The sequence below is a fragment of the Falco biarmicus genome, chromosome 6 (assembly GCF_023638135.1).
Source record: "Falco biarmicus isolate bFalBia1 chromosome 6, bFalBia1.pri, whole genome shotgun sequence".
Lineage (NCBI taxonomy): Eukaryota > Metazoa > Chordata > Aves > Falconiformes > Falconidae > Falco > Falco biarmicus.
Window position 1 is genome coordinate 49,297,035 of NC_079293.1, and position 24,136 is coordinate 49,321,170.

Consider the following 24,136-nt stretch of genomic DNA (forward strand, 5'->3'; position numbering starts at 1 on the left):
ACAGCTGCCCTGCATTTAAACAGGGTAGCGTTTTAATTTCATGTTTATTCTTGCTGTGCTTACTATTTGCAGCCCTCTTTGAGCAGAGAGTGTGCCTCAGTGCTCTGCCGGCGATAGCTCAGATGCTGGTTTACAGTGTTTATCTCTATGAATTTGGACTTGAATTCAAATGAGAATGTGTTTCAATGTCATAGATATCTAGCATTCAGAAGCAATTGGATCTTGGTGGTTTGTGTGTTGTATTTAGTTACAATTGTTATGAGTATCTCCAACCCTTGTCATTTTGCCAAAATTGTCATTGAGGAACACGCTCAGGTCAGAAAGTTTTTGATATGTCTTATTGTTAGAGGAGAAGATGGTATCACATGGGGCACAGAGATCAAGACAGCGTCTCATTTACTCCTAATTTTTGAAGTAGAAATTGGTGCATTGCCTCGTCCAGAGGAGTCCATGGAAGTAGTCAGGGAGCTGGCTGACGAGAGTGCAGAGTTAATTCTTTCAAGCTCTTGCTGTAACACCACCTCTCCCATTAGAATAAGATCTTTCCTTCTTTCCTGCTGTTTTTTATTGTTGTTCTTGAGGTTTAATGTTCATGAGAGTGAGCCGGGCTGGAAGCCAGCAGGCTGTAGGCTGGCTCTGCAGCCCGCCATCCGTGCAGCTCCTTTGCTCCCAGAAGCTATTGCAAATCTGGTCGTCAACCAAACCTCCAGACTCTGCTAGGAAGTCCATACGAGAGCAGATTAAAGCACTTAGATGTTCTTTTGGGGAACAAGCCCAATTAAGCTGGTTTTGAAGAGCCAGATGCTTGTGAACTTTAGAAGCTGGTATCTTTCTCAACTGCAGTATTCCTTTCAACCTCTTTCTTTGCTTGTTTCTGTCCTAGCTCCTCTTCTGTAATGTGTCCTTGTAAGGTAACACAAGCCAAGAGTTGGATAAAAGTAGTTTGACATTCCTTTGTCTCAGATCTGGGTTAAAAGGTACGGATGCGGCATTTTTTTCAGGGAAATGAAATTTCCACAAAACATTATATTTGAAACATAGTGAGTAAATCACATTTTATGTTGCCCTTCTGTGTAGTGTTGCATTACTTTGAGAGAGCTGTTGTCTGTGTGCCATATGACGCAGTTCTTCCTTAAAAGCCTGGCTCTGTGGCTGACCATGTTTCTTCTGATGTGCCTGCAGTTATGCTTAAGAGTCTTCAAAATTTCCCCGGTAAGTTGATGTGGTTGCTTTTGTGATATTTATCTATTTTCATAATACTTGTCTCCACGCATTGCAGGTTGAAAATAGTCCCTAAGCCACTCCAGATTGTTCAGCCTGGTACTGTAGAACGGTTGTCTTTGTGCACTGACCTCTCATTAGAAAAACACTTTCTTTGGATCACCTCGCTCTCATCTACTTTGAGAAAAGAGGGGGCAGTTGTAATTCCTGAATGCTCTTCACAACTCCCAAGTTGAGAACTTTGGTCCTAGAATAAATATTTCCAGTGACACTCCCGTGCACTGTCGCAGGAGCACTGTGTTGCCCATGTATCTGTCATTACCAGTCATGAGATAGCTTGACTGGTGAACAGAATACAGTGCTGTAAATTATGGATATACAAATTGTGTGATACGAAGTGAACACCAAAGTCTAAATACTGTATGCTTTAGGAATAAAGAGTGTAATTAGAAAAGATGATTTAAATGCTATGGATTTGTTTCAGCAAGATGAGGAAAAAAGCGAGAAGGTTAGTGAAGTAATCTTAGTTTGTGATCTGTGGAAGCCTTTTAGTCTTCCTTTCTTTTAGGAATAGCATTGCTGTCCCCTTAGTGTAGTAACTATACATGAAATAGCAGTGCTTTAAAAATACATTTTTTTATCAATTTTACCCTTATTTCTGGAGCTCTGTTCACATTTTGCTGGGTAGTGATAACTCCCAGTGGAAAAAATGAGAATTACTTACATCCCACATTCAGAGAGTCAGATTCTGGGCTCTGACATTCACTAGAAATGGTCAGAAGTGTTCTGTAAACTTCACGTGCTTGGGCTGTATAAGCAGAGATGAGTCTCAGACAAGAGCCTTGTTGAATAGTGAAAGCGTGCACAGCTTGAGTCTTAGAGCAGTGTGGATTAGCTCACAGAAAACCAATTTGGAAGAAAATCTCTTTAATGTGGATGAATTATCATATCCTCTAGATTTGGGTACAAGCTGAGTGGGTGGATAAGGTAGCCTGGAACACTTAGCTGTCCGAAAAGAAAGTGTTTTTTTAGGACCTGCTTGTGAAGTATGTATTTCTGGCCTTCAACCTTTTTTAATTCGCTTCACATGAGAGTTGTACATTATTTATAGTGAGTGTGGGAGATGGAAAGAGTACTGTGGAAAAAAGAAAAATAAACATTTCAATAACGAGTTCTGATTTTGACTGCGATGCCAGTTTGGGGCAAGATGCCAGTAATTTCACAACCAAAATAGAAGTGCTAAAATCCCCCAAAATTCAGCAGTCTCACTCATGATCTGAATATTTTCTCAAATTATAGTTAGGAAGCAAAGCACAGAGTCTTGAGGCATGTGTCAGCCTCATGATGAGAAGAGCCGATCATACTCTTTTTAACTCAGAAATGTCTTCCTGCTGTTTTGAATAGGCTTTAATGGCCAGAGATGGTCTCTGTGTTTAGATGAGGTCAAGGTTACTGGGCTATAAAGGCAAACTGGCAGGCATCTCGGGTTTTGTGTTCCCCTGTGCTTGGTGGCCCATGCCACATCGGCAGCAGGCTTCCTCTTGGCTGGGGGCAAGGCATGCCGAAAGCTCCCCTAGGAGGCACCCAGGTTTTGGAGCTCTGCAGGACTGTAGCCTTTCTTCAGCTCCGGAGTTTAACAGCCCAGGTGAAACTCATGTAGGAGTTGAGCTGTGTTGGGCATAAGAGGCCGTCGCCATCAGATGAACGTGCTCTACTGTGCTGCTGCCAGCCTGTTTCTGTCACTGCAGCGGTAGCCAAGGGGCATGAGTGCAGTTTCATGGACAGCCTTTGGGTAGCAGAACTTATTCAGGAGGTTTATTTCACTGTGCCATAGTTCAGCAACACTTAATCATTGTAAGATATTATTTCTCTGATATGATTTACCATGTGGCCACTCACACAACTGCATTTACGCAGATGAAGGAACAGTGAGATGGTAACCAAGCATGGGAGCAAGCAGCCTAAGATGGGAGCTTTGGCCACTGAAGAAAATTCATACAGCAGCAGCTCTTTGCGAGTCTCCTCCAAAGCACAGCGCTTGGCTCAGTTGGCCTGGGAGCGTTTGTGTAGATCCTAAGCACTGTGCTGGCACTGCTCAACAGTCCTGGCTTTTTGTTGCAAGCGTGCATCAGTTCATGCTGTTTCATGCACACCTTGTTTCGCTTACGGCCAAACACGTTCATTCTGTTTAGTGCTACACTAAGAATTACTTGAAGAGTCACAGCCTTGTTGTTTAGAAAACTGGAGTATTGCATAGTGCAACTGTCAAGTCTGCTTAGTTTTAAGGGAAGGCAATGTGTCCTGTGTTGTTAAAGCAAGTCAAATGCCATTTATTTTGAGCCTCGTTACAAAGTAGTCTAATAAATACTTGTTCAGCCTAGGTAACACAGCCTGTAAAGGCATGTTATGCTTATCAATAATGAAAGGATCAAACAGCGTGGGCCTGCCTTTTTTTCCTTTTTTTTTTTTTTTTTTTTTTTTGGACATATATTTTTAACATACTCTGCTTGTTCTTCATCTGTGGCTGCTGGAGGCCATGAGGGGACACATTTTGTGTTTGAAGTGTCGTACATATAGACATTATATACACGTATTGAGTAGGCCAAAGAGTCAGAAACCATGATTCAGCCTGAATCTGTTGTGAATCTGCTATTAAACAGTCCCTGACTTGTAGGAATCTTGTAAGGGACTATGGGTCCATAGGGGATCATCTCACTAATTGTCTTGCATTTCTTAGGTACGGTCTGTAGCGTTTGTAATGGTCTATGGTGTTTGTTTACACAAGCATTTGAAAGTCATGTCTCAGACCCAGAATTTATGAATTTAACTTCAAAATGTTAAAGTTCTCTGGCTTTTTTTTCTTTTGAATTGTTAATATTTGTGATTGTACTCTTGGTCACCACAGAAAAATACTTGAAATTTTTTGTGTGAAACTGAAAATGAGATTACTTTGTCACCTTCTGGTGTGATTTGCAGGGAGAAAGTTACAGAAAAAGTGATGATCCCTTTCACATGCCCATGCACCAAGAGCACTTTTTTCCTGTAGTCCGGCAGGCGAAAGAAGCAGGGAAGGGAGAGGCTTGGCCGTTCTCCCATCCACAGCATGTCCTGGGCAGTGCCTCTGCCCTAAGATCATGCAGCCGGGATCCAGTAACTGGATGGTCTTTTTATGCATTTTGCCTGGAGAGAAGAAACCAGCTGTCTTCAGAAGCTGCTTGGCTATAGGAGTCTTAAGGGAAAGGAAGCCCGTAAGGTAGTCCTACAACAGGTAAAAATGGATGCCAAAAGTCTAAAATGCTGGCAATGGAGCACACACCTGAAAGAACAGGAACAAATAACAGAGTGTTTTCAGTGAATGAGAAGCTGGAAGTTGGTGAGACAACTGGTGGACCTGCTGGGTGGATTGCCGTGCACAAAGGGAGCAATTCAGGAAAGCAGAATATTGCAGAGATGTTAAATTATTTATTAGTGCCAATCTTCACTGCAGATTCACATCCAGATTTGTTGAGAGAGCTCAAGTATGAGGTGGCTGAGGTGTTAGACAAAATATGTACAGTTTTATTAGAAATAACATAGTAAGAATGTGGAACTAAATGTGTTAGAAGGCTCTAGGAAGCATCTGGAGAATTAGAGCTCAGTAAGCTTATACTGATAGTTGGTAAATTAGCTGAAGTAACAGTTACACATCACAATAGATTGCAGCCATCAAGATTGCACAGAAGAAAATGGTGTCATGCCAAACTGAAGAGCGGGAAGCTGTTTTGGCAGATGGAAAATTGTTTGATTTAACTGATGAAAGCTCTTAGAAAGTTTCATTGTCCTTTGCAGATGGTTGTTAAGGAACACTGTGCTACTAAGATGAGAGTCAGTTTGCTGGCACAACTCAAAACCTGCATTAGAGACAGAAGCAAGAAGCACATTAACCAGTTAGACCTTCTAGCAGTAATATGTTGATAAATCCCCCACTTCAGACTGGTGGGAACTGTTCCATTCTTACAGGCATGAAGCAGCACTGGTATGGGATTGCGCCTGCCCCACTAGCCCCTGCCAAAAGGCAGAATTGGGAAGTGTCTAAATGGTATCTGATCCCTGAGCATGGAGAGCTATTGAGGCTGTCAGTCCCACACCTCTCCGTGGAAACCTCCATTTCGGAAAGACTTGGACCGGAGAACGGCAAGCTCGCTTGGCATACAGCAGACTTGAAAAATACTGTAGTAGAAGAAAAAATTGCAGTAATTTTGTAAACATACCATTAAGAATAGGAAAAGTAATAAAGAACAGCATGGAGAACGTTACCAAAAGTAAAAGCCGATATATCAAGAACGCCCTCATCTCACCTCAAAATAGCATTCGAGAGTCAGTGGGAGTTCTGGGAACACGAGATGAAGCTGAAAAAGGATTGGGGAAGTCTCAGTTGTGGAGAGTAGCTGAAGAAAATTGTGACTGTTTTACCTTAGAAAACAGATGAGTCAGAGGAGAGATGTGTTAGAACTGTACAAACCAGTAAATGGTAATAGATTGGGCTAGTTTCTGTTTTCCTTGTCTTAAAGCACTGAAGTAGGTGGATATTTAAAGGAATTGGAGGGTTGCAGATTCCAAAACTGATAAAAGGTAATTTTGTTCAGACCTGTGATTAAGTTACGGAAGTCACTATGGCAGTAAGTTGTTAGGCTGAATAATTTAACAAGGTTTTTAAAATGTTATTTTGGTGGATATCAGAAATAATTACAGCTGCCATCATCCATGCTGACAAATTTTGAAGAGGATATTGATTAAACCTTATACTTGGGATTTTAAGGCAATCTCTAGCTACTAGGGATATCTTTCTGTTCTTTTGCTGGTTGTTCTTTCTTCCTAACGTAAAGTGTTAGGTAGGACTTTGATGGTGTAATTCATATAATATTTGTGTAAAAGGTGGGAAATTATTTCTGATTCTCAGTGACATCCTAAAGAGCGTTCTGCGTGGGTGATGGCTGAATTCAGAGCAGCAGCCTGTTTTCAAACACTGGCTGAACAGAATAGGCCAGAGGATGTTAAAGGTGGTTCCCAGCACCTCTTCAACTCACCGAGGTCTGTCGCTAAACAGAACCATGCGGGTACAGGATTCCAAAAATGTAACAAGGTCAGGAACTGAGGTGATTGTAAATTCATGTAGAAGGTGTTGAGTTGCTTTTTTTTTTTTTTTTGATTATACGTGCATTACACATACGAGTAAAAGATCTTAATCTCTTAAAAATGCCCTTAAAGCAAGAGTGCTTTCTGCACTTGTGTTCTTGAGTTCATTTCACTTACAGGGACTGGGAGGCATGACGTAAGCAACCGTCGTCTTTACCTGATGTCTTCAGTTAAACTGTCAAATAGGCAAACCTAAACTAAGGAAATTTTGTTTTGTTTGCCTAGAAAAGCACGTCTCCTTGGTGCAGTTCCAGCATGCATGGCTTTCATGGATGTGCATGTGAGTACGTGATACGTTGAGTATGTGGTGATGAACAGTTCATCATTTTTGTAAGGTTTTGGTTGCATTAACTTGTATTTGTCCCTACATGAATTTGACGCTGTCACTTGCCAGACATTAGACAGTTGATCCTGCCATTTTACCTGATAGTAACCTCCTCAGCAATTGTACTTGCAGCCTTACAAGCACGTTCAGCTCAGTGCTGGTGTAGTTATTCTCTGAGTTGTGCCTTTTTTTAGGTGACATGATATTTTAGGATAATTCAGAAATCTCCAAACAATAATTAATGATGTTGTCTGCAGATCTTAAAGGTATGAGAAACTTTGAATCAAATCCTCTTGAGAAAGGAAAGCTATATAAGCAAAAAAAAAAAAGAAACTAGTTTCTGCTTAATTTCCAGAAGGTAAGGCAATTCCAAAACGTTAATGGAAAATGTTGATATTTGGCCTTCAAATGGCAAGCGTAACACAAACGTGCTGACTGGAATCAGTAAAATGGTATGGGGAAAAAACACCCTACTTGAGAGTTTTAGGAAATCAATGGGTAATAAATCGTGCATATGCCTGTGCAGTAATAATGACAGCATTTTAGAAAAAAGAAGGCAGCTAGCATGATTTCTCTTAAAATAGTGTAAATGACTGTAAATGCAAATAAAACTATTAACTCTAGGTGACTGGCTCATAGTTACAGTATCTGAGCTATCATGGTTTCACTGCATAACAGCAGATTCTCCAGTGCATGAGTCTGCATCACATGGTTTTATTTTTAGTACTGATAAATCTAATATTCCAAGATCATGTGAGACTGGGCATCGGGCTGGGCACTGGGGGTTGCTCATCGCTGCCTTTTCTGCCCTCCCTCGCTGCCTGCTGAGAGACACTGTCCAGGGTTCCCTGGCTCATGCTTGTTCCCCTTGACAAAGGTGTCAGCTTTGGCAAACAGTGCGTTACGAGCAAAATCACTCTCCTGAGACCGGGTTTGAGATCTGGTGACACACGTCGTGTCAGGGGGGTTGGGAGCATGGTTGCAGGCCAGACAGGGTGCCCGTGCCATGGCTCACACAAAGCAGCGGGCGGGTGTCGGCATCATGGATACCACGGGCATAATAGGCCTGTACCGCAACACTTCGTTGGTGTTTTCTACAGAAATATACTTTGAAGGAATTACCATATAGTACTGGTAGCCAGGCAGGGTATAACTGTAAGAGTGTGGTTGCCGCTGACATGGAGGTTCACTGAAAATCTTCTGGCTGGTGGGCTGTACGGATGGACCACAGAGCAGGAGGAGGTGGTGGTGATCGCCACGAGCCACCTGTCCACCTTCCAGCTTAGGCTCTGGGACAGGGGATGCTGGAGGAGGCTGGTGGCTGAGAGCTGCAACTGTGGGATCCCTGTGCTCCACTTTTCGGGGTGCTTAGCTGGAGCCTTCTCAGCTCAGCTTCACCTCCTCCCCTGTGCTAGCTGAGCGTGGTCACGAGTCACCGTACTGGGGGTCTTTCGCTCCTGTGTCTAAACACTGTGTAACTTGATGTTCCATGTAGTATCCTTGAGTCCTCCACAGAGTCCTCTTTGGTACTGCGTAGAGGACTTTGCTTGGTGAAAATCACTCTTTGTTGGATCTTGGGTCCCATTTCTGATTCCATGCTTTTGATCTATCACCCTAACACTCCATCTCACTTTTTTGGAGAGAGGGAGACACTGATTTCTCCATTATGATATGATCCACTTAGAACCACCTCATACAACCCCCCAGATCACTAGCTGCTTAATAATATGAACAAACAGTGTCCAAATTGAGCTGTTTGATTGTTGTGTTAGTGATGTCCCCACTTCGTTGCTAAAGGTTTCTGAAAAAGTGAATGACTCCCAGGTTGTTTTCGCTCGGTCTGTTCTGCAGGAAGGAAGGTTCATTCTCTGGAAATACTAGCAGACTTAACATTTCAAAGTGCAACAAGAGCACACATGGAGCGAAACTTACTGGAATGACCGATTGCTTGCAGGTCTGCGTGCAGACATGAAAATACCTGGCAGACCACCTAGGCAGCCATTGCCTGTGCCCGCAGCCTATAGACAGACACAAAAACGGCAATTTAGTCACAGCTATCTAAAGACACAGATCTTTCCCTTTCACCCTCATGCATAGAACAAGACTGTATCTTTCTTTTTATCACATACTACCATACTGAAATAATATGTCTTTATTCCATATATGTGCAACACTTCAGCACTCAAGTGACCTTTGAAGGGATACTGTTCTATAAAAAAAGTAGAAAATGGAAAAGAATTATTGTATTTGTTAATAAAACACAATTATTTTTCTTAAGTCTCAGTTAATGAATAAGAAAATAATGCTTTAATAACAGAACTCTGAACTGTAATAACCACATGTAGCCAGTTAACACAAAAAAAAAAGAAGAGTAAGTCCCTGCAATATATCTCCCGCTGCTATGTGAAAATTTGTATGAAGTGTTTCCAAAAGTTGGCTTAATTCCACCTTTTCTTTTAAAAGACTGTGCAACTGTTTCTTTCATTGCTGGAAGCTTTACTTGATATTTAACCTAAAATACAGTTTCCTGAATATCATCCTATTACTTAGAGTAACATTTAATAATGTCTTACCTTCCTTGGTTTTTCACGTCCTTCCAGTACTTGCTGACTGTTTGCATGACTCCACTTTGCCAGTATGCATTTTTAATTTGATATTTGCCTTTCATATCTCAGGACTTCAATTATTTTTCTTGCCTTTTAAACTCTTCTAAGAATGTTAACAAAGCTTAACTTTAAAATCTGTTAAGTATCATAAAGAAAAGAAACCAAAATTGTGCATAGAATGAAGCCAAGTATTTCCTTCAGCACAGTCTGAATTAATGCCATTGCTGCTTGATAAGGGGATGTCCAGTGGCAATGTTTTGTGCTTTTGGAATTCAACTTCATAGAACTGTGACAGTCAGAAAGCCCAGCCTCTAGCACACATGGGCAACCTCTTGCATTATGGCAGAGTTTATTTAACAATACCTATTAAATGCATGTTCTAGATTTACAGTTTTAAATAGTTCAGTGATGTTCCACTATTTCTTGCAGAATCTTGTGTTACTGCCTGATTATTCTGGTTAATAGAAAGGTCTAGGGCTTTCTTTTTCCCCTCAAAGGCATCAGAATGATGCAAATGAATAAACAGTAAAAAAAACCCTGCAAAACCCAGCAGTGTTTGTAAGGAAAATGCAGAATTAAAGGCAAGGAGAATCAATTTACACTGCTACTTGTGTATGCAGTCTAGAGTCCTTCTCTGCGAATATCTAACACATAGAAATAGAAGACAAACATGGAAAGTGTGCCAGCATGAAGAGCAGGAAGAAGGCTTGGTTGGTGGGAGGAAAGCTGCCGTGCCTTGGTATAGAAGGCTTGGTAGCACAGACACGGACAGGCTCTCAGGCACCTGGTCACATGTAAGCTTACCATTTGAAACAGTTGTTTTCAAGTTGGTAACTCACTAACTCTTTAACAGTATTGGACAGAGATGTAGAAACTGTCCACTCAGAACCATGGTTTAAATACTAATAACTTTGCTTTGAAATAAAATGGTAGAGAAGTTTCCTTTTTAATTCAGGAGATTTTTCACCTTTGCAAAAATTTGATAGCCATCTGCCCCTGTTTCTTTGCTGTGCCTTGCCAGATTAGTTCTCATTTTACTGAAAACCTGAGAGTCAGTTGCATAGAGACTTTAATATGACAGGAAAAAGGGAAATGGTGTCTGGATAACGTAGAGGCAGTGCACAGGCAGATGTGCTTGCCTAAATACAATTCATTCCTTCAGTAGGTTTTTTGTCTCGTTCATATTCCAGATGCTCATCAACTAGATAGAAAACATCTGCTTATTTTGCCTGGTGAAACTTTCTTAAGGATTTTACTGGGGGGCAGGGGGCTGGTGAGAACAGAAACGTGTGTACTTCATATTGCTTTTCCTTTCTCGTTTTTGAGTGAACTGAAGGATAAAATACATAAACTATAAAATAACTTTCCAGTGATGCAGTACTTAAAGCTGGCTGGCTTGGACTCTTGGATACAGATCAGACAACATTCATCTTTAGTCTGTGGTTCATATACTGGCTGGGTTGCTAAAGGCTGAATATTGTTGCTCTTTGGTCTCCGAGAAGCAAGTCAGTTTTAGCTCAGTTCCTTGAAAACTTTTCTGCACCACAGGTAATATCTTTGTTAATATTTGCATTCAGTGAGGTCAGGTATCGTCCTATATATAGTCAGATGTGTGCTTCCTATAGTCAGATGTGTGCTTCCTATCACCTTTATGGCCACTGATCTGGTAGTCTCATGATGACCCTTACATCCCATTAGGGTGCCCAGGTTTCGCATTCCCTACCCATAGTTCAGCCCTCTCAAGTACGTCGAGCAAATACAGTAATTTTACAGTTCTGTAGAGCTAGCCTTCCCTGTAGCGCTTCCCTAGCCTGCTTTTTGCTTTGTCTTCAAGGCTAAAATCTTCAGACTGTCCTTCTTCATAAACTGTGCAGTTCCAACAACATGAGGCTCTGTTCTGGTTGAGACTTCTTTATGCCACAGCAGTGAGAAGGAGTAGCAATGATTTCTGAAGTTGTCTGCTTTGCCTGTTGCAATCCTTCTGAGTAACTGATTGAACCCATTATATATAGTTCTCTTGTGTTTTCTGGAAAGTCAAACAAGTAAAATTATTGGTCACTTGGCCAACTGCATCATAGTACAGTTTTTATTTCATGAAGAAATAAGAAATTAATATAAAACTGCTTACAGGGGTTTGCTCTGAATGCAGTCTGTGCCGAATTGCTGGCCAGCCAAAGCAAGGATGGGATTTTCAAACTGAGCTATTTGGCATTTCTTAGAGCATGGCGTTTCTTCAGCTAGTATTCACATTGTCAGAAGTTTGCATCGTATCGTTTGCAAATTAGGTGGGCCAGTGTGTCTCAAGCCTCAGTCAGAGCCTGCATGGGGGTAATACATATGTTGACAAAGTAATTTGTGGTAGGTGCCTGTTGTCTTATTTATTGTAATATGCTAAACTGAATGTTTTGCATGTAAAGTTGTGATTTGTAGTTATTTGTATTGTTAATTTAGATTCCCTGCTTTACTGCTTGCGTCCTCCCTTGCGTTGTTCTCCTTGGAAGCAGACATTTTCCACTTTGTTTTCTATGTCTGTCTCAGCAACGATACAGTCACCTCAACAGGTGCCCAAAACGCCACTAGCTGAGCATCCTATAAACGAATGCACGCAGGAGAAGCCAGCAGTCGAGGGGTTGGGTGGTGGCCTCGTGGTGGAGGTTAAAGCAGTGCTCTGCCTTTGCAAAGTAACGTGGTGGAACTTCATCATTCTCACAGCAGGATTAGGGATGCATGGTCTCTGAGTCATGCAAAGACAGCCCAGGCAGTCCAATAAAGATTACACAAATGCTTTCTTTTCTCAGTTTCTTTCACTAATTTATGGTCGGTGATATTCCTCAGATGGCCAGAAATGTTCTAAAATTGCATGTAACTCACACAGAGATCTTACGGTTGGACTTGATGATAAGAATAACAACAGTTGAGTATTTCTTTGGGAATTTGGGATGGTAAAATAGTCCCACTTCGGCAGTGAAATGCCCAGCTATATCATTTGTCTGCAGTCTGCCTTATAACTCACCTTAATTAGATTAGTGCACAGATACTATCACCTGGGAATTGTTAATAGATTTGAAGAAGTGATCTGTGCTCTTACTGAAATTTGGATTATTTAAAAAAAAATAATAATTAAGGTTGAAGTATGGTAGCTGTCAGAGAGATAATTGTGCTTGGATGACACTTTTTGACACTTGCCTCTGAATTTTAAGGTCTTTTCTGTTTGCTGACAAAAATGAAATTTTTATTACAGTTCTTAAAGGGTGAAGTTCACCTCTGTGGAGAGGGCTTGCACAAAACGTGTGCTGCTGTCAGGTCCCATGTAGGACTTACTTGGGGGACTTACAGTAATTTCAGCTAAGCAGATGCAAGTGAACTTGTAAACTCATCAAGACAGTCATTGGCCAGCTTCTGATTATAAAATTTCTGCCACCGATGCCAGTAACGATGTTCAGAAATCTGGAATAATGTTCCTTAATTGCCATGCTGTATGAGTTTGAATATCTGAAAAGCAAAAAATTACCTCTTACTTTACTATATTCGATATGGACAGACTTAGTATATTTGATATGGGCAGATCCGCAGAGTGTGGTTATGAAACACCGTTATTTTTCTGACACTTCTCAGAATAGAATCCAGAAGGTGAAGAACTTGTGTTGCCTTCTTTCTCTGTGTTAAATAGCACAGTTCTATAAAGTAACATTTATATTACATTTTTTTGAGTTTCCTTTAAAGTTGTCTGGTAGTGCAAGTGTTTGTTAGTTTCTTGCATAATTTTCTTGTGCGTGCATATATACATATAAAGTTACATTATATTTCACTATTCTGTGAAAAATTCATCAGGAATTTTTAACCACAAAATGGGGAAGATTGAGTATGAGGAAGAGTGTCTCTGTCATAGTCAATTCACTGACTTTTTCCAGCAATTCATTACCCTGGGGGTATTCCCAAACAAGATAGCATTTACAGGGTAGACAGATACTATAGGAATTCCTAAGTAGCTGCTGTTGAGAAAGCAGAGTAGAGATAGTTCATTTCGAGTAGGAATGGTTTTCAGTAATGTTTATTGTTATCCTGTCCCCTGTGGGGTGATTTGTTTGTGGGGTTTTTTTGTTGGTCATTATTTGGTGATAAATCATATGGATCATGAATATAATGCATGGCTCCAAACTGTGTTTTGTCCTTGATTGCATATTTTTAAAAAGAAGAGACAGAATAAAATCCATAGGCTCTGCTACAGGGTGTCTATGTCTCTGCATCCAATATTTTCCTGTATTTTTATCCAGGAAAAAAAGAGAAAGAATTTTAAATCTGCCCTGTATGGGGTGTTTTGATTGGTCTTTCCCCCTCTTCTCCTTGGAGCTTTTTAACAAAGATGCATGTGGTCTCTAAATTCATGTATGGTGATGATGGATGTCAGTGAGTGTTACTCTTGTTTTTAAAGCTTGAGGTTCATTTACATTGAGCTTGGTAGATACAGCCCAAAAGTGAATGTAAACATGGAGGTTGTAAACTGGCCCTGATTTATACCATCTGTAATGGTAATTTTATCAGACCTTAGTGAAATGAGCATTAAGCTCATGTACTTTTAATGTAACATAGGCCAAATACCAGCAAAATTTAAATCTGGTGCTTTTTTTCTTGTGGGAAAATATTTGACCATAGATGTTCAAACCCAAGGAACTGCCAGCTCTGCACAGTTAACTGCATGTGTCTTATTTTTAACAGCAAAGGGCCTTTCCTAATGGTGTCCATCAGTGATTTTCTAGAGAGAGGAGGAACTATTTTGCTCTGGATATTTGATCTTAAATCAAAATGGTTGTTCATCTTTAGCTAGAGTAGTCATCTCTTTTATTTCTTTATTGTGGTGGTTTTATCTGTATGGAAACTAGAACAAAGCAAAATCTTTCTTCTTATAAAGGAAGGCGATGAAAGTACTATTTTATCCTTTGCTCATCCTTATCAACATTCAGGTTTGATTTATTTTCAGTGAACTTGGCCTTGCCTTTGTACTTATAGGGAGTATGTATGGGCAATTAAACAGAAGTATCTTGCAGCAATGCTTAAGGACAGGAAGACCATTGCTAAGAGGCAGTGCTAGTACATGCTATAAAGCAGTTTCCCCTCACTGGAAGTGAGCATGGTGTAACTCTTAAAAACATTTTTCTGTGGAAACAGTTATCTTTTCTATGAAAGAGCTTTCGGGACTTGAATGTCCTTGTGAAGGGAAGGGAGTCAAAAGCACAGCATCCTCCTTATCCCTGTCACTCTGTTGTCAGTGAGATGGGAGATGAGCAGACCTCCACCCATTTCCCTTTCAAGAACATAGTGTGCAGGTATCTCATGCATATGAGCGGTTGACGTCAGGCCTTCACTCTTTTCATGCCTTACTTCTTTTCCTTGAGGTTATACCTAACTGTTTTTTTTTTTTAATAGCCCTTGAAGGAATAGTTAAGAACCTTCAACAAGAACAGGTAGCCAGATACCAGCATCTTGTCATCCATGGTAGGTTCATATCGCCTGTTTCTCGCATGCCACTGTCAGTTCTGACAAGTCAACCGTCAAAGATCCTCAGCTGTCCAAACACATTTATTGGATATTCCTCGGATACAGCTAATATCTGATGGGTTATTTTTAATGTCCCTACAACTGTAGTTCTTTAAAGCCATGATTAAATGTGGTGATTCCAGAGTGAAAAGAGTAATTCCTTTGGAACTGGCCCTGTGAGCCACTTCATTCATCGGAGCATAAGGCTGCTTCTTTGGTACCTGTGAGGGGTATTGGGGATGCTTTCCTCTAAGGTAGGTGATCAAATGGCATGTTTTGTATTCTGTGAGCCTATAAAATGGTTACATGGCAAATCCTTGGGATTTATAGACTTTGGGTGTGCATTTCTTAAAATGAAGTGTATGACTTAAGGAATGTAAGGAGATTGGCACAGCTTTAGAGCCTGAGTCCTTATCTTGTCAGTTTACTATCAAGGCTCCTTAAATGTATTCAGTGAGATGTTGACAGTCTAGGTATTTTTAAGACAACATCTTACTCACACCAAGTACATTCCCTCCTCAAAGCAGCTATCAAAACAAATTTTTCTTGCAGTTGCCTATTTGCCAAAATCATTGCCTACAGCTTTTAAAGGTCAGACTGCCTTCCATTGGGGATTGAATGACAACCATATGATACCTTTCAAAAATAGGCATATGCAGTGGGTTGGATGCCGACCCCAAGATACCTTTTAAAAATAGGCAAGTTTGGCGTTCATCTGCAAAGCAAATAAACAAAACTTGCTGGGGAGCATCAACACTCTTCCCAGGGTGAGCAACTACACTATTACTTGCAAGAGGGTACCAGCCGCTCACACACAGAGTGAGTGAGTGCTGGGTGAATGGTTACCTCCCCTGTGCTTACTCTAAGGTTTATTGCTGTAAACTTCACTGCTTTTACCTGGCTTTTTCTCTTTCTGCAGCTGAGCAAACTATCAGAGTCTTTGTTAGCCTGATGTATGCCCTGAGCATTAAAAAAAAAAATGCCAAGGAGAAAAGCAGAAAAAAAAAATAGAGCAAGTGTATTGAACAAAATGGCACAGAGCTGCTAATGTATCCCTGCATTGTACTTAACTTTAGACCCTTACCTGAGGTGTTTGAGTTAGGGCTGTAGTTGTTTTGGAGTAGGTTTTCACATGAAGACCATAGAGAAGTCTGTGGTCAGAAGAAGGTACAGAGTTGGACCTTGACCTTTGAAGTCCATTAAGGTCAGCACCTTATTGCTGGTCCAGCCTTACCTCTGATTTCAGTTAGCACAAGGTTAGGTCCCCAGCTGACTCTGATGTCACACTTAGCTTGTTGATAATTTTATACCATGAAATCAGATTTCCAAGTAAAAACAAACAAAAAACCTATTCAGATTTGGTCCTTGCATGGGTTGGGGTTTTTTTTTGTATTTTTAAAACCACTTAGTTAGTAGCTTTTATATTACCTCTCACAAGTGTGGTGTTGCATTTGTTTTAATAGTATTTGTAGAAATTGAAGCTCCTTTTCAAAGAGCAGAAGAAGCAAGATGACAGCTGCTGGCAGAGTAAGACATCTTTTTCAAGGTAAAAGTAGGATCCTGGGATAAAGCAGCAGACCTCTAATGTCTGAGTGGTAGTGAAAAGTGCTGCCCACAGCAGCAGCCGAACCCTGCTAGGGGCTGTGAGCAGCTGCCATGCAGTCCACGCTCATCACCAGTGACCACAGCTTCTCCTGGAACAGGGTACGGATTATTGAAGGACATCCATCCCAGAGATATCTGGAGGCTACTCCAGTCCTTCCAGGAAGAGAGTTCATTTTCTTATTATATCAACTAAAGAAACATGAAGAATTTGGATGGTGTTTTCTATCTCCAAGAACTCACTGTTCATTTACCCGCTATGTAACATGCAGCCCCTATTGTGGGTTGGCAGTTTTTCTGAAAAGATGTAGACGCTGACTATAATAAATTTGCCATTCTTTAGCTGCAGCACAATGTTTGTTATTAATAGTAGTAGTTTCTTCTTAATAATAATTCCTTGATGGGTATCATACTTTGGAAACTGACAGCTCCATATGCAAACGAAGCACTTCCACCGGGGTGTAATGTTGCTGGAAACACAAAGTCAGAGCTCTGCAGTTGTGGGAGAGACAGGGAGTGTATCATTAGAGAATGCAATGTAAGGCAAGTAGGATGGGATGATGGGTGTGCCACCCCAGGAGAGGCAAGATAGATGTCTACCATGTCTGCTGAATTTTTGTCTGGTGTTATTAGTAGGGAAAATACTTGCATGATGCCCTTTGTCTGCATGATTTAATTTGTTCAAATGGAGATAATTATCCTGACATTGCTATCATGGCAAGAAATGAAGGTCATAAGTGAAGATGAAAGTAAGAACAGTTACAAACAATCTTTGCAGCATGAGAAATTAGGAGAGAGAAACTTGAATCATCTTTATTTTAAAAATAGTAATATTTTAAAAATAATTAAACTTAACATTTCATTGAACTAAACATACACAGAACCGTTTAGAACCAGGCATTGTTTATGGGTGAAGTATAGTGAGAAGCAACAGCTTGTTAACTCCACCCTACTGCTTATTCTGGGCACCTGTTAGCACTTTCAAATTACATTTAAGTTATAAAAATCTGCTTGATTTAACTAACTTGAAGTCAACAAATGTATTAAGTTGGCACAGTTTCCTCAAGGATTTAATAGGGATGTATGTTCATGCACATCCCATGTTATATGTATGTAATGCATATGCATCTTATGCACGTATATCTATATATTGTGTAGAGAGAGAGACTGAGCTAGTATTAACAAGTAAAGGTGGTTATTGGTTTCTGTGGTGTCTTTACTTTTATGTTTCATTTCTGTTCCCCACTGTACACTCATCTTTTTTCTTTGACAGATATACTTGTACATCTCTTCATCTGTTGCTGTTAATAAACCATATTGAGCGCCATTGTCTTGCACATACTGTATGCACTGTATGCACATACTTCTCTATACTTGTAACCATGACTGAAGGTCAATCTGCTTATTAGGGGATTGCATAACAGGATTGCTTGGTACAGCAAATAGGTGACACAGTGATCCTAGGCAGATTGTGTAGTCCCCTTTTCCAATGCTTTGTTTCACCCCTTGTATGTTCCTTTAAAAACTTAAGTACTTTCTTAGAAGTACAGGATTGGAAGAAGCCTTCGGATAGACTGAGTCCTGTACTCTGCTACCGTAGGCAATAGCCTAATCTCCTTTATTAGTTTTTCTGTTTCTGTTCTAGGAACAACTAGGTCTTTTGCTGTTGCTGCTTGGAAGGTAGGTTCATATCGGCACTTTCAATAGTGTTAGAAATGTATGATTCATTAGGGGGAAAAAAAGGCCAGCAGTTCCATAGGATGTTTAGTGTTGTATATGCTCAGTGGAGTTAGAATGCATCAGATCCTGAACACTCTGCAACGATGCCAGGCTCACTTGCAGTTTCAGGAATGCTCATGCCAGATAAAGGAACATGGCTCTCCAGGTATAGCAAATAGTGCTGTAATCAAATGTTTTCCATCAAGTACTTTCTACTTTCTACTTTCAGTTGCTGCAGTAGTCCATCTGCAAGCACATCTCCATAGCATGTGTGAAAATGAATGCTGGGGAGGACCTCTATCCCTACAGCATATGCCTGCTCCCAGTAAATGGATGGAGGACCAGAGATTAAAATGACTCACTACAGCATATCAGTAATAAAATCTATCTAAATTTGGTAAGGAACTCTAGGAACTCATTGCCCTAGTTATTTACCTACTTTTTTTTTCTCTATGTTTGTCCCTTGCTTCTGTAGCAATGTTTTAGGAACTACAGAGGCAAGATTTCATTGATAACTGTTGCATGGTAATGTAGATAAAACAACTGGCTCTTGGAAGATTGGCAGTCATCTCCTTCAAAAACTGTAATGAAATTAGGAGCAACAAAAGCACTCAGAATACTTTGGATTTTAGCAGTCTTCTATTATGTTAGAAAATGTGAAAAAAATTAATAAAAATGCCAGTAGCACATAATGAATTTAAATCACCAAACCTGGCTTCTGTTGGAAAGAGGTCACGTTCACTATAAATCACATTTTTGCTACTCCAAAAATTGTAGTTACTCAACATTTCTTGTCTGAGATTTTAATAAATAATAATATTGCTAGCTGCATGATGGTCTTTCTGTGGCAGTATCTTCATGATCTTCATGATCTGGGACAGAGACTAATTGGACTTTGGGTTTTTTATGTGCATTAGTGGAACAAAAAGTATTAACATGGCTGAAAATAGAAAATTTAAAGCATAATTGAATTATCTAAGAAAAAAAATCTGTTGTATTTTCAATTAGAATAATACAGATGTTTCATTTGCCGTGAGACAATGCCTTTTCCAAATGGAGCATCTGTGAAGATGAGAAGTACAGGGAAGTAACTGACGTTCATAAACTATAATTTATGTTTGCACAACATTTTTAATTCAGAAATGTTATCAATTATTTCAGTCTTTATTAGTCCATAGTACTGGGAGTGAATGCACGGGTTTGTCTCCCAAGTGTAAGTTAACAATGTTTTCCCTTTTAATTTTATACATAAACATTTTTTTAACATTGAAGATAACAAACCCTCACATATCCTTAATTTGTGATGAAAATAATTTTAAAGGTTTTATTTTTTTGCAGAGTTTCCTGTGTTTGCAGCATTGTAGTATGCAGTCAGTTCTTGTGGAGAGTTTCTAGCACCTTTAGGATTAATTAAATATAATTCCTGAAGATGAAGTTGACAACTAAAACAAGAATGTTGCACTTCTGAAACAAATTTTTCACCACTCTGCATTGTATGAAAAGGAGCTCAAAGAAAACAAGACCCTGATTCAAAAGCTCATTGAACTTCATGGAAAGCATCGTGTTTGGGGGCAATATATTTGCCTTTACATTTTACTTAGTATTTTAGCTCAGGAGTTCCTTGAAGTCTTATTTATGGGAGATACTTTCCTGTATGAGATACCAGTTTAGAAGCTAATTAATATCTGTGATACATTTTTTTCTAGAGTAGAACAAACACAATTCATCATTTTTATAGTACTTTAAAAAACCATGAAGAAACAACAAACAAACCAAAATAATTAGGCAGCATACACAGGCAGAGTGGACCACCAGTGGCTCACAGACAACTTCCTTTGGCAAACCAGCATTTTTGCTCTTTCAATACAACTTAAAACGATTTAGTCCTTCAGTACCTGTGTGAAGATGCTAAGCAGGAAGCAGAGAACCATAAAGGCAGAAGTCAAAATGGGTCCCCTGTGAGCTGAAGCTGTTAGTGAAAATAATGATATCTTTGCATTTATGGGTTAGCAATAAAATTCTTCTTTGCAGAGGGGTAATTCAAGCTTACGTGTTATTTCAGTGCACTATCAATAGGGCATGTTTTCATATGCTTTACATTTTAGCCAACATAAAAGCCAAAAGTCATCTTAGTATTTAGGGCAATCCTTCCTTTCTTTATCTCTGCTTCAGTATGCTGAGTGTCTAAAATGAAATTGGAAATACTCAAAGCACTGTGGATTCAGCACCTGTAGTCAGATGTAAATGATGGAAACATCTTTAAAATGACCTCATAAATTTACATTTGCTCTGTATTTAAAGAAGTTGCATCTTCAAATTACAAATTTGCTTCCTTGTGAGGATGTTACGAGAAGGCATATAAAGTCAGTCTCGCTTTCATTTGTGATTAGAAAGTATTAAGTTTATTTTGGAACTTACTAATTTGTATATGATTGGGTGGAGGGAGAGAGACTCTAATTAATCTTGTTTGCTTTTAAATGTATGGATATTTTATAAAATCTAAAGAAGAGACAGGTTGTACAAGTTATCTTCAAGTTTTAAGAAGAATCTTATTTAAAATAGAAAAAAGACAAACCACATCAAGGTAACTGTTGTCACTTTGCCCATAATTCCTATAATTCAGTCAACTGTTATGTGTAATCTGTAAAATCATATGCTCGTCTAAAATCTTTGCCAGACAAAACCAGGCAGTTTTAAGATGGGTAGAAGCACCTTTGATGTTGTTAGTTAAAACCCATGTTATTTGAACAATTAGTTTTATCTTTTGTTCCTGAATTTTCTCTAGCAATTTATTCTGTACTATCTATGAAATGTCCAATTTAAGCAGTGTCTAAGCATTAAAGGTCTGGTTTGCAGAGGTGATAAGTATGTTGTACTCATTGCTCATCATTGTTAGCCTTAGCGGTTCCCAGCTTTTGAAGTTGAAGATTTTTCAGTGTTGTCCTTGGGGGTTTCTTTACTTCTTTCATAATACTGCAAAGGCATTACTGGCAAGAACAGTTACATCGGTGTTGCATTTTGCCTCAGGGTGGATGAAATGATGGCTCTCTGCGTGGGAGTTGCACCAAAAAGAAAGCAAAATTTTGACAAATTTGTGCTATTCTTGTTTAGATGGCAGGGACAGAGCGAAACCTCTACCAAAGTACAGCTGCTTTTATTACTACGATGGAATATTTTATTTACTGCTTTTCCAATGAAAAAAAAAAAGCAGTATGTGATATAATCCATCTAGTGGCATGATATAATCCACGTGACTGGAGATGGGACAAGCAACCTGGAGTGCAGCTGCAAGGGTATAATCAAGTAGAAGCAAGTGTTAGTCTGCAAAATCTCAAATGGGATTCTTCTTAGCTGCTTAATAACAGAGAGGTAGTTTGTCATACTCAGCTCCTCCCCATAATCTTTATGGGGAGAAGAAACAGTTTACTTGTGGTTGTCTAATTGTTCAAGGGTTGATGCTTCAGGCTGGCAAGCACCACTGCTGTATGTGTTCTGAAGTTCTGACCCTTTACATTCTGTGAATAAGTGTAGCACTCGCTAAATAAGCACAAGATCATCCTTCTTCAGCTGTCCAGTTTAGGTTTCAGGTATGCGTATTTATATCCTAATTCTGAAAATGACTGATTTTGTTGTGAAGCATGAAGGATCTGTCTACTCAGAGCTCATCTTAGGACTGGAATCTTTAGGAGGATCAGTCCCTCTCTAAAAAGCAAAATACATTTCAGGAAAATCTCTTTCTGTCTCTTTTAGATGATTAATTATCTGTTTAGATTTATGAAAAAACATCATTAGAGCTGGATGCCCATGAAGCAGTTTAAATAACACTCTACTGATTGACTGTTTAACATGTGTTTTCTTTGTTTGCGTATGCTGTGTCTCAGTAAAACAACTAGGGGGAATATCCTTGTGTATGAACAGAAGTTTCCAATATGTATTTGCATGTTTTTCAAATGAAACTAACTTGGCAAAAAAAATAAGAAAAAGTCACTAATAGGAGGTAAATGGTTATACTGCTCATTTCTGCTTCAAGTACTAGGATGACATGCTTTTTTCAGTTTTATACTGAAGTTTCAAGAGGTACTGTATTTGTTAAATTGATATTAATTAAAAATGAAAGAGCAATTTTGTAAGTTTTGACTTGAGAAGATTTTCCGGAAAAGCCCAGATAGTTCTAATGTGAAAAGAAGAGCCTAAAACTGCTTTGTATTCCTTCTGCATTCAGTAGCCATGCAACTTCTCTATGAAGTTTCAATATTTTTTTTCATAATTTGGGACTCTCGGATTTTGTTTCATGTCACTATTGAAGTGAGTATTCAAATTCAATCTGATAGTGGTGGAAGCAACTTCAAATGAAGTCAGCAAGAGGTGAGGATTTGATGTAGTCTGACAGTCTTTGAGATTATGGTGGGGAAAATCATTTGAAGGAGTGTTGGATGCTCTGTACTGGGCCTCCGTTTGCTGCTTCTGTAATGAAGTCTTGCATTCCTGTGTACAGTATGATTTTATTGAGAGCATGCGGTGCCTTCCAAAACAGCCTGACAGTGTGAGACTGTGCATTCCCTGACAGCCATGACAAAACAGTTCCAGCTGTTCTTGAGGCATCTGATGCTGTGCTGAAAATTGCTGTTTTGTACATCTTTCGGATTTAAATGAGGTGATGTTTAGTTTGCAGTATTGTTTCAATGGTTCTTGTTAAATAGTTGTTAGCACAACATGCAGGTTTGGTAATGCTGTTTTTGTTTATCTTTTAAGGTTGTGCTGGTGAGATGGAATGAACCATTCCAGAAATTAGCAACCTGTGATGCAGATGGAGGAATATTTGTTTGGATACAATACGAAGGCAGATGGTCTGTGGAGCTTGTGAATGATCGTGGGGCACAGGTTGGTATGCATATTTTCTCTGCAGTCAAGAGTCCTGAGAGGCATAATGAGGAGAGCAATAGTTGCTGCTTTATACCTTTTGAAAAACACAGGAAGAGATGAAATGTTTCTTTATTGAAAGGTATATGCTACTATTGTCACAAAGACGCTTTGCAAGGACAATTGCTTTATCCAGTAGCTGTCACGTCAGAGCTACAACTGGGCTAAGAGTTGTCCTGTCTAGTTCTGTGCAGTGCTACCTTTTATTAAAACCACAAAAAATTCGTACATGGCCCATATATCTTATTTTCTTGTCTTTGATAAGGTAAGCGACTTTACATGGAGCCATGATGGGACCCAAGCACTTATCTCCTATAGAGATGGATTTGTGCTGGTCGGTTCAGTCAGTGGACAAAGACACTGGTCTTCAGAGATAAACTTGGAGAGTCAGATCACCTGTGGCATATGGACTCCAGATGACCAGCAGGTAATGGGGCTTTTAGAGGTATTAATTGTGTTGGATTGATATGCTATAGAATACACCTCTTAAAGAGTTGTTAAGTAAAATGGTTTGTAAGAACCAATTTCCCTCAAAACCGGTGTTCCCACAGGTAACAAAGATTTAATTCGTCCCATCATTCTCATTAGGCAAATATGATAATATGCCAAGTTACCTGTCATCACTTTTCACCCCAATTCATGTGCAGACTTATTCCAAGTTCGTTGTTTGAGACAGGAATCTGTAATTGTACCCCTAAGTTTTTGATACAGCTGTCTTGAAAATCCATTTGAACGGAGATGCAGCCTTGTCTAGTAAACATCTGACTGATCATATACAGCTGTCCAGCCTGCACTTGCAGCAAGAGCAGTTGCAGTGACAGATACAATTACGTTTGCCTTCATATGAGCAAATGGATCCAGCTGATTGTCAGAGACACCCCTCAGCCTTATGCAAACAGTGTAACTTGAAAGAAGGCTGGTTTTCCAAATGTTGAGCCCAAAGCTTGCTGAACTTTGAAAAGCCAGTTCAAAAATTCTTTACTAGTTTTCTAAAGAAGCGGATGATATTGGTCACATTACCATTTGTAGTGGA

General features: G+C 39.6%; 1 protein-coding gene across 9 annotated transcripts in view; it reads left to right on the forward strand.

Annotated features, from left to right (window-relative positions):
• TULP4 (TUB like protein 4) overlaps positions 1 to 24,136 on the forward strand; it is a 179,978-nt gene that overhangs the window by 97,123 nt on the left and 58,719 nt on the right. For all 9 annotated transcript variants that reach the window (XR_008822606.1, XM_056343920.1, XM_056343916.1 and 6 more), the window contains 2 exons: positions 22,936 to 23,064; positions 23,369 to 23,530. Coding sequence is in view for 8 of the 9 variants with exons in the window: in XM_056343920.1 (XP_056199895.1) it covers positions 22,936 to 23,064; positions 23,369 to 23,530 (291 nt within the window). In the remaining variant the exon portion in view is untranslated. The remainder of the gene's footprint in view (positions 1 to 22,935; positions 23,065 to 23,368; positions 23,531 to 24,136) is intronic.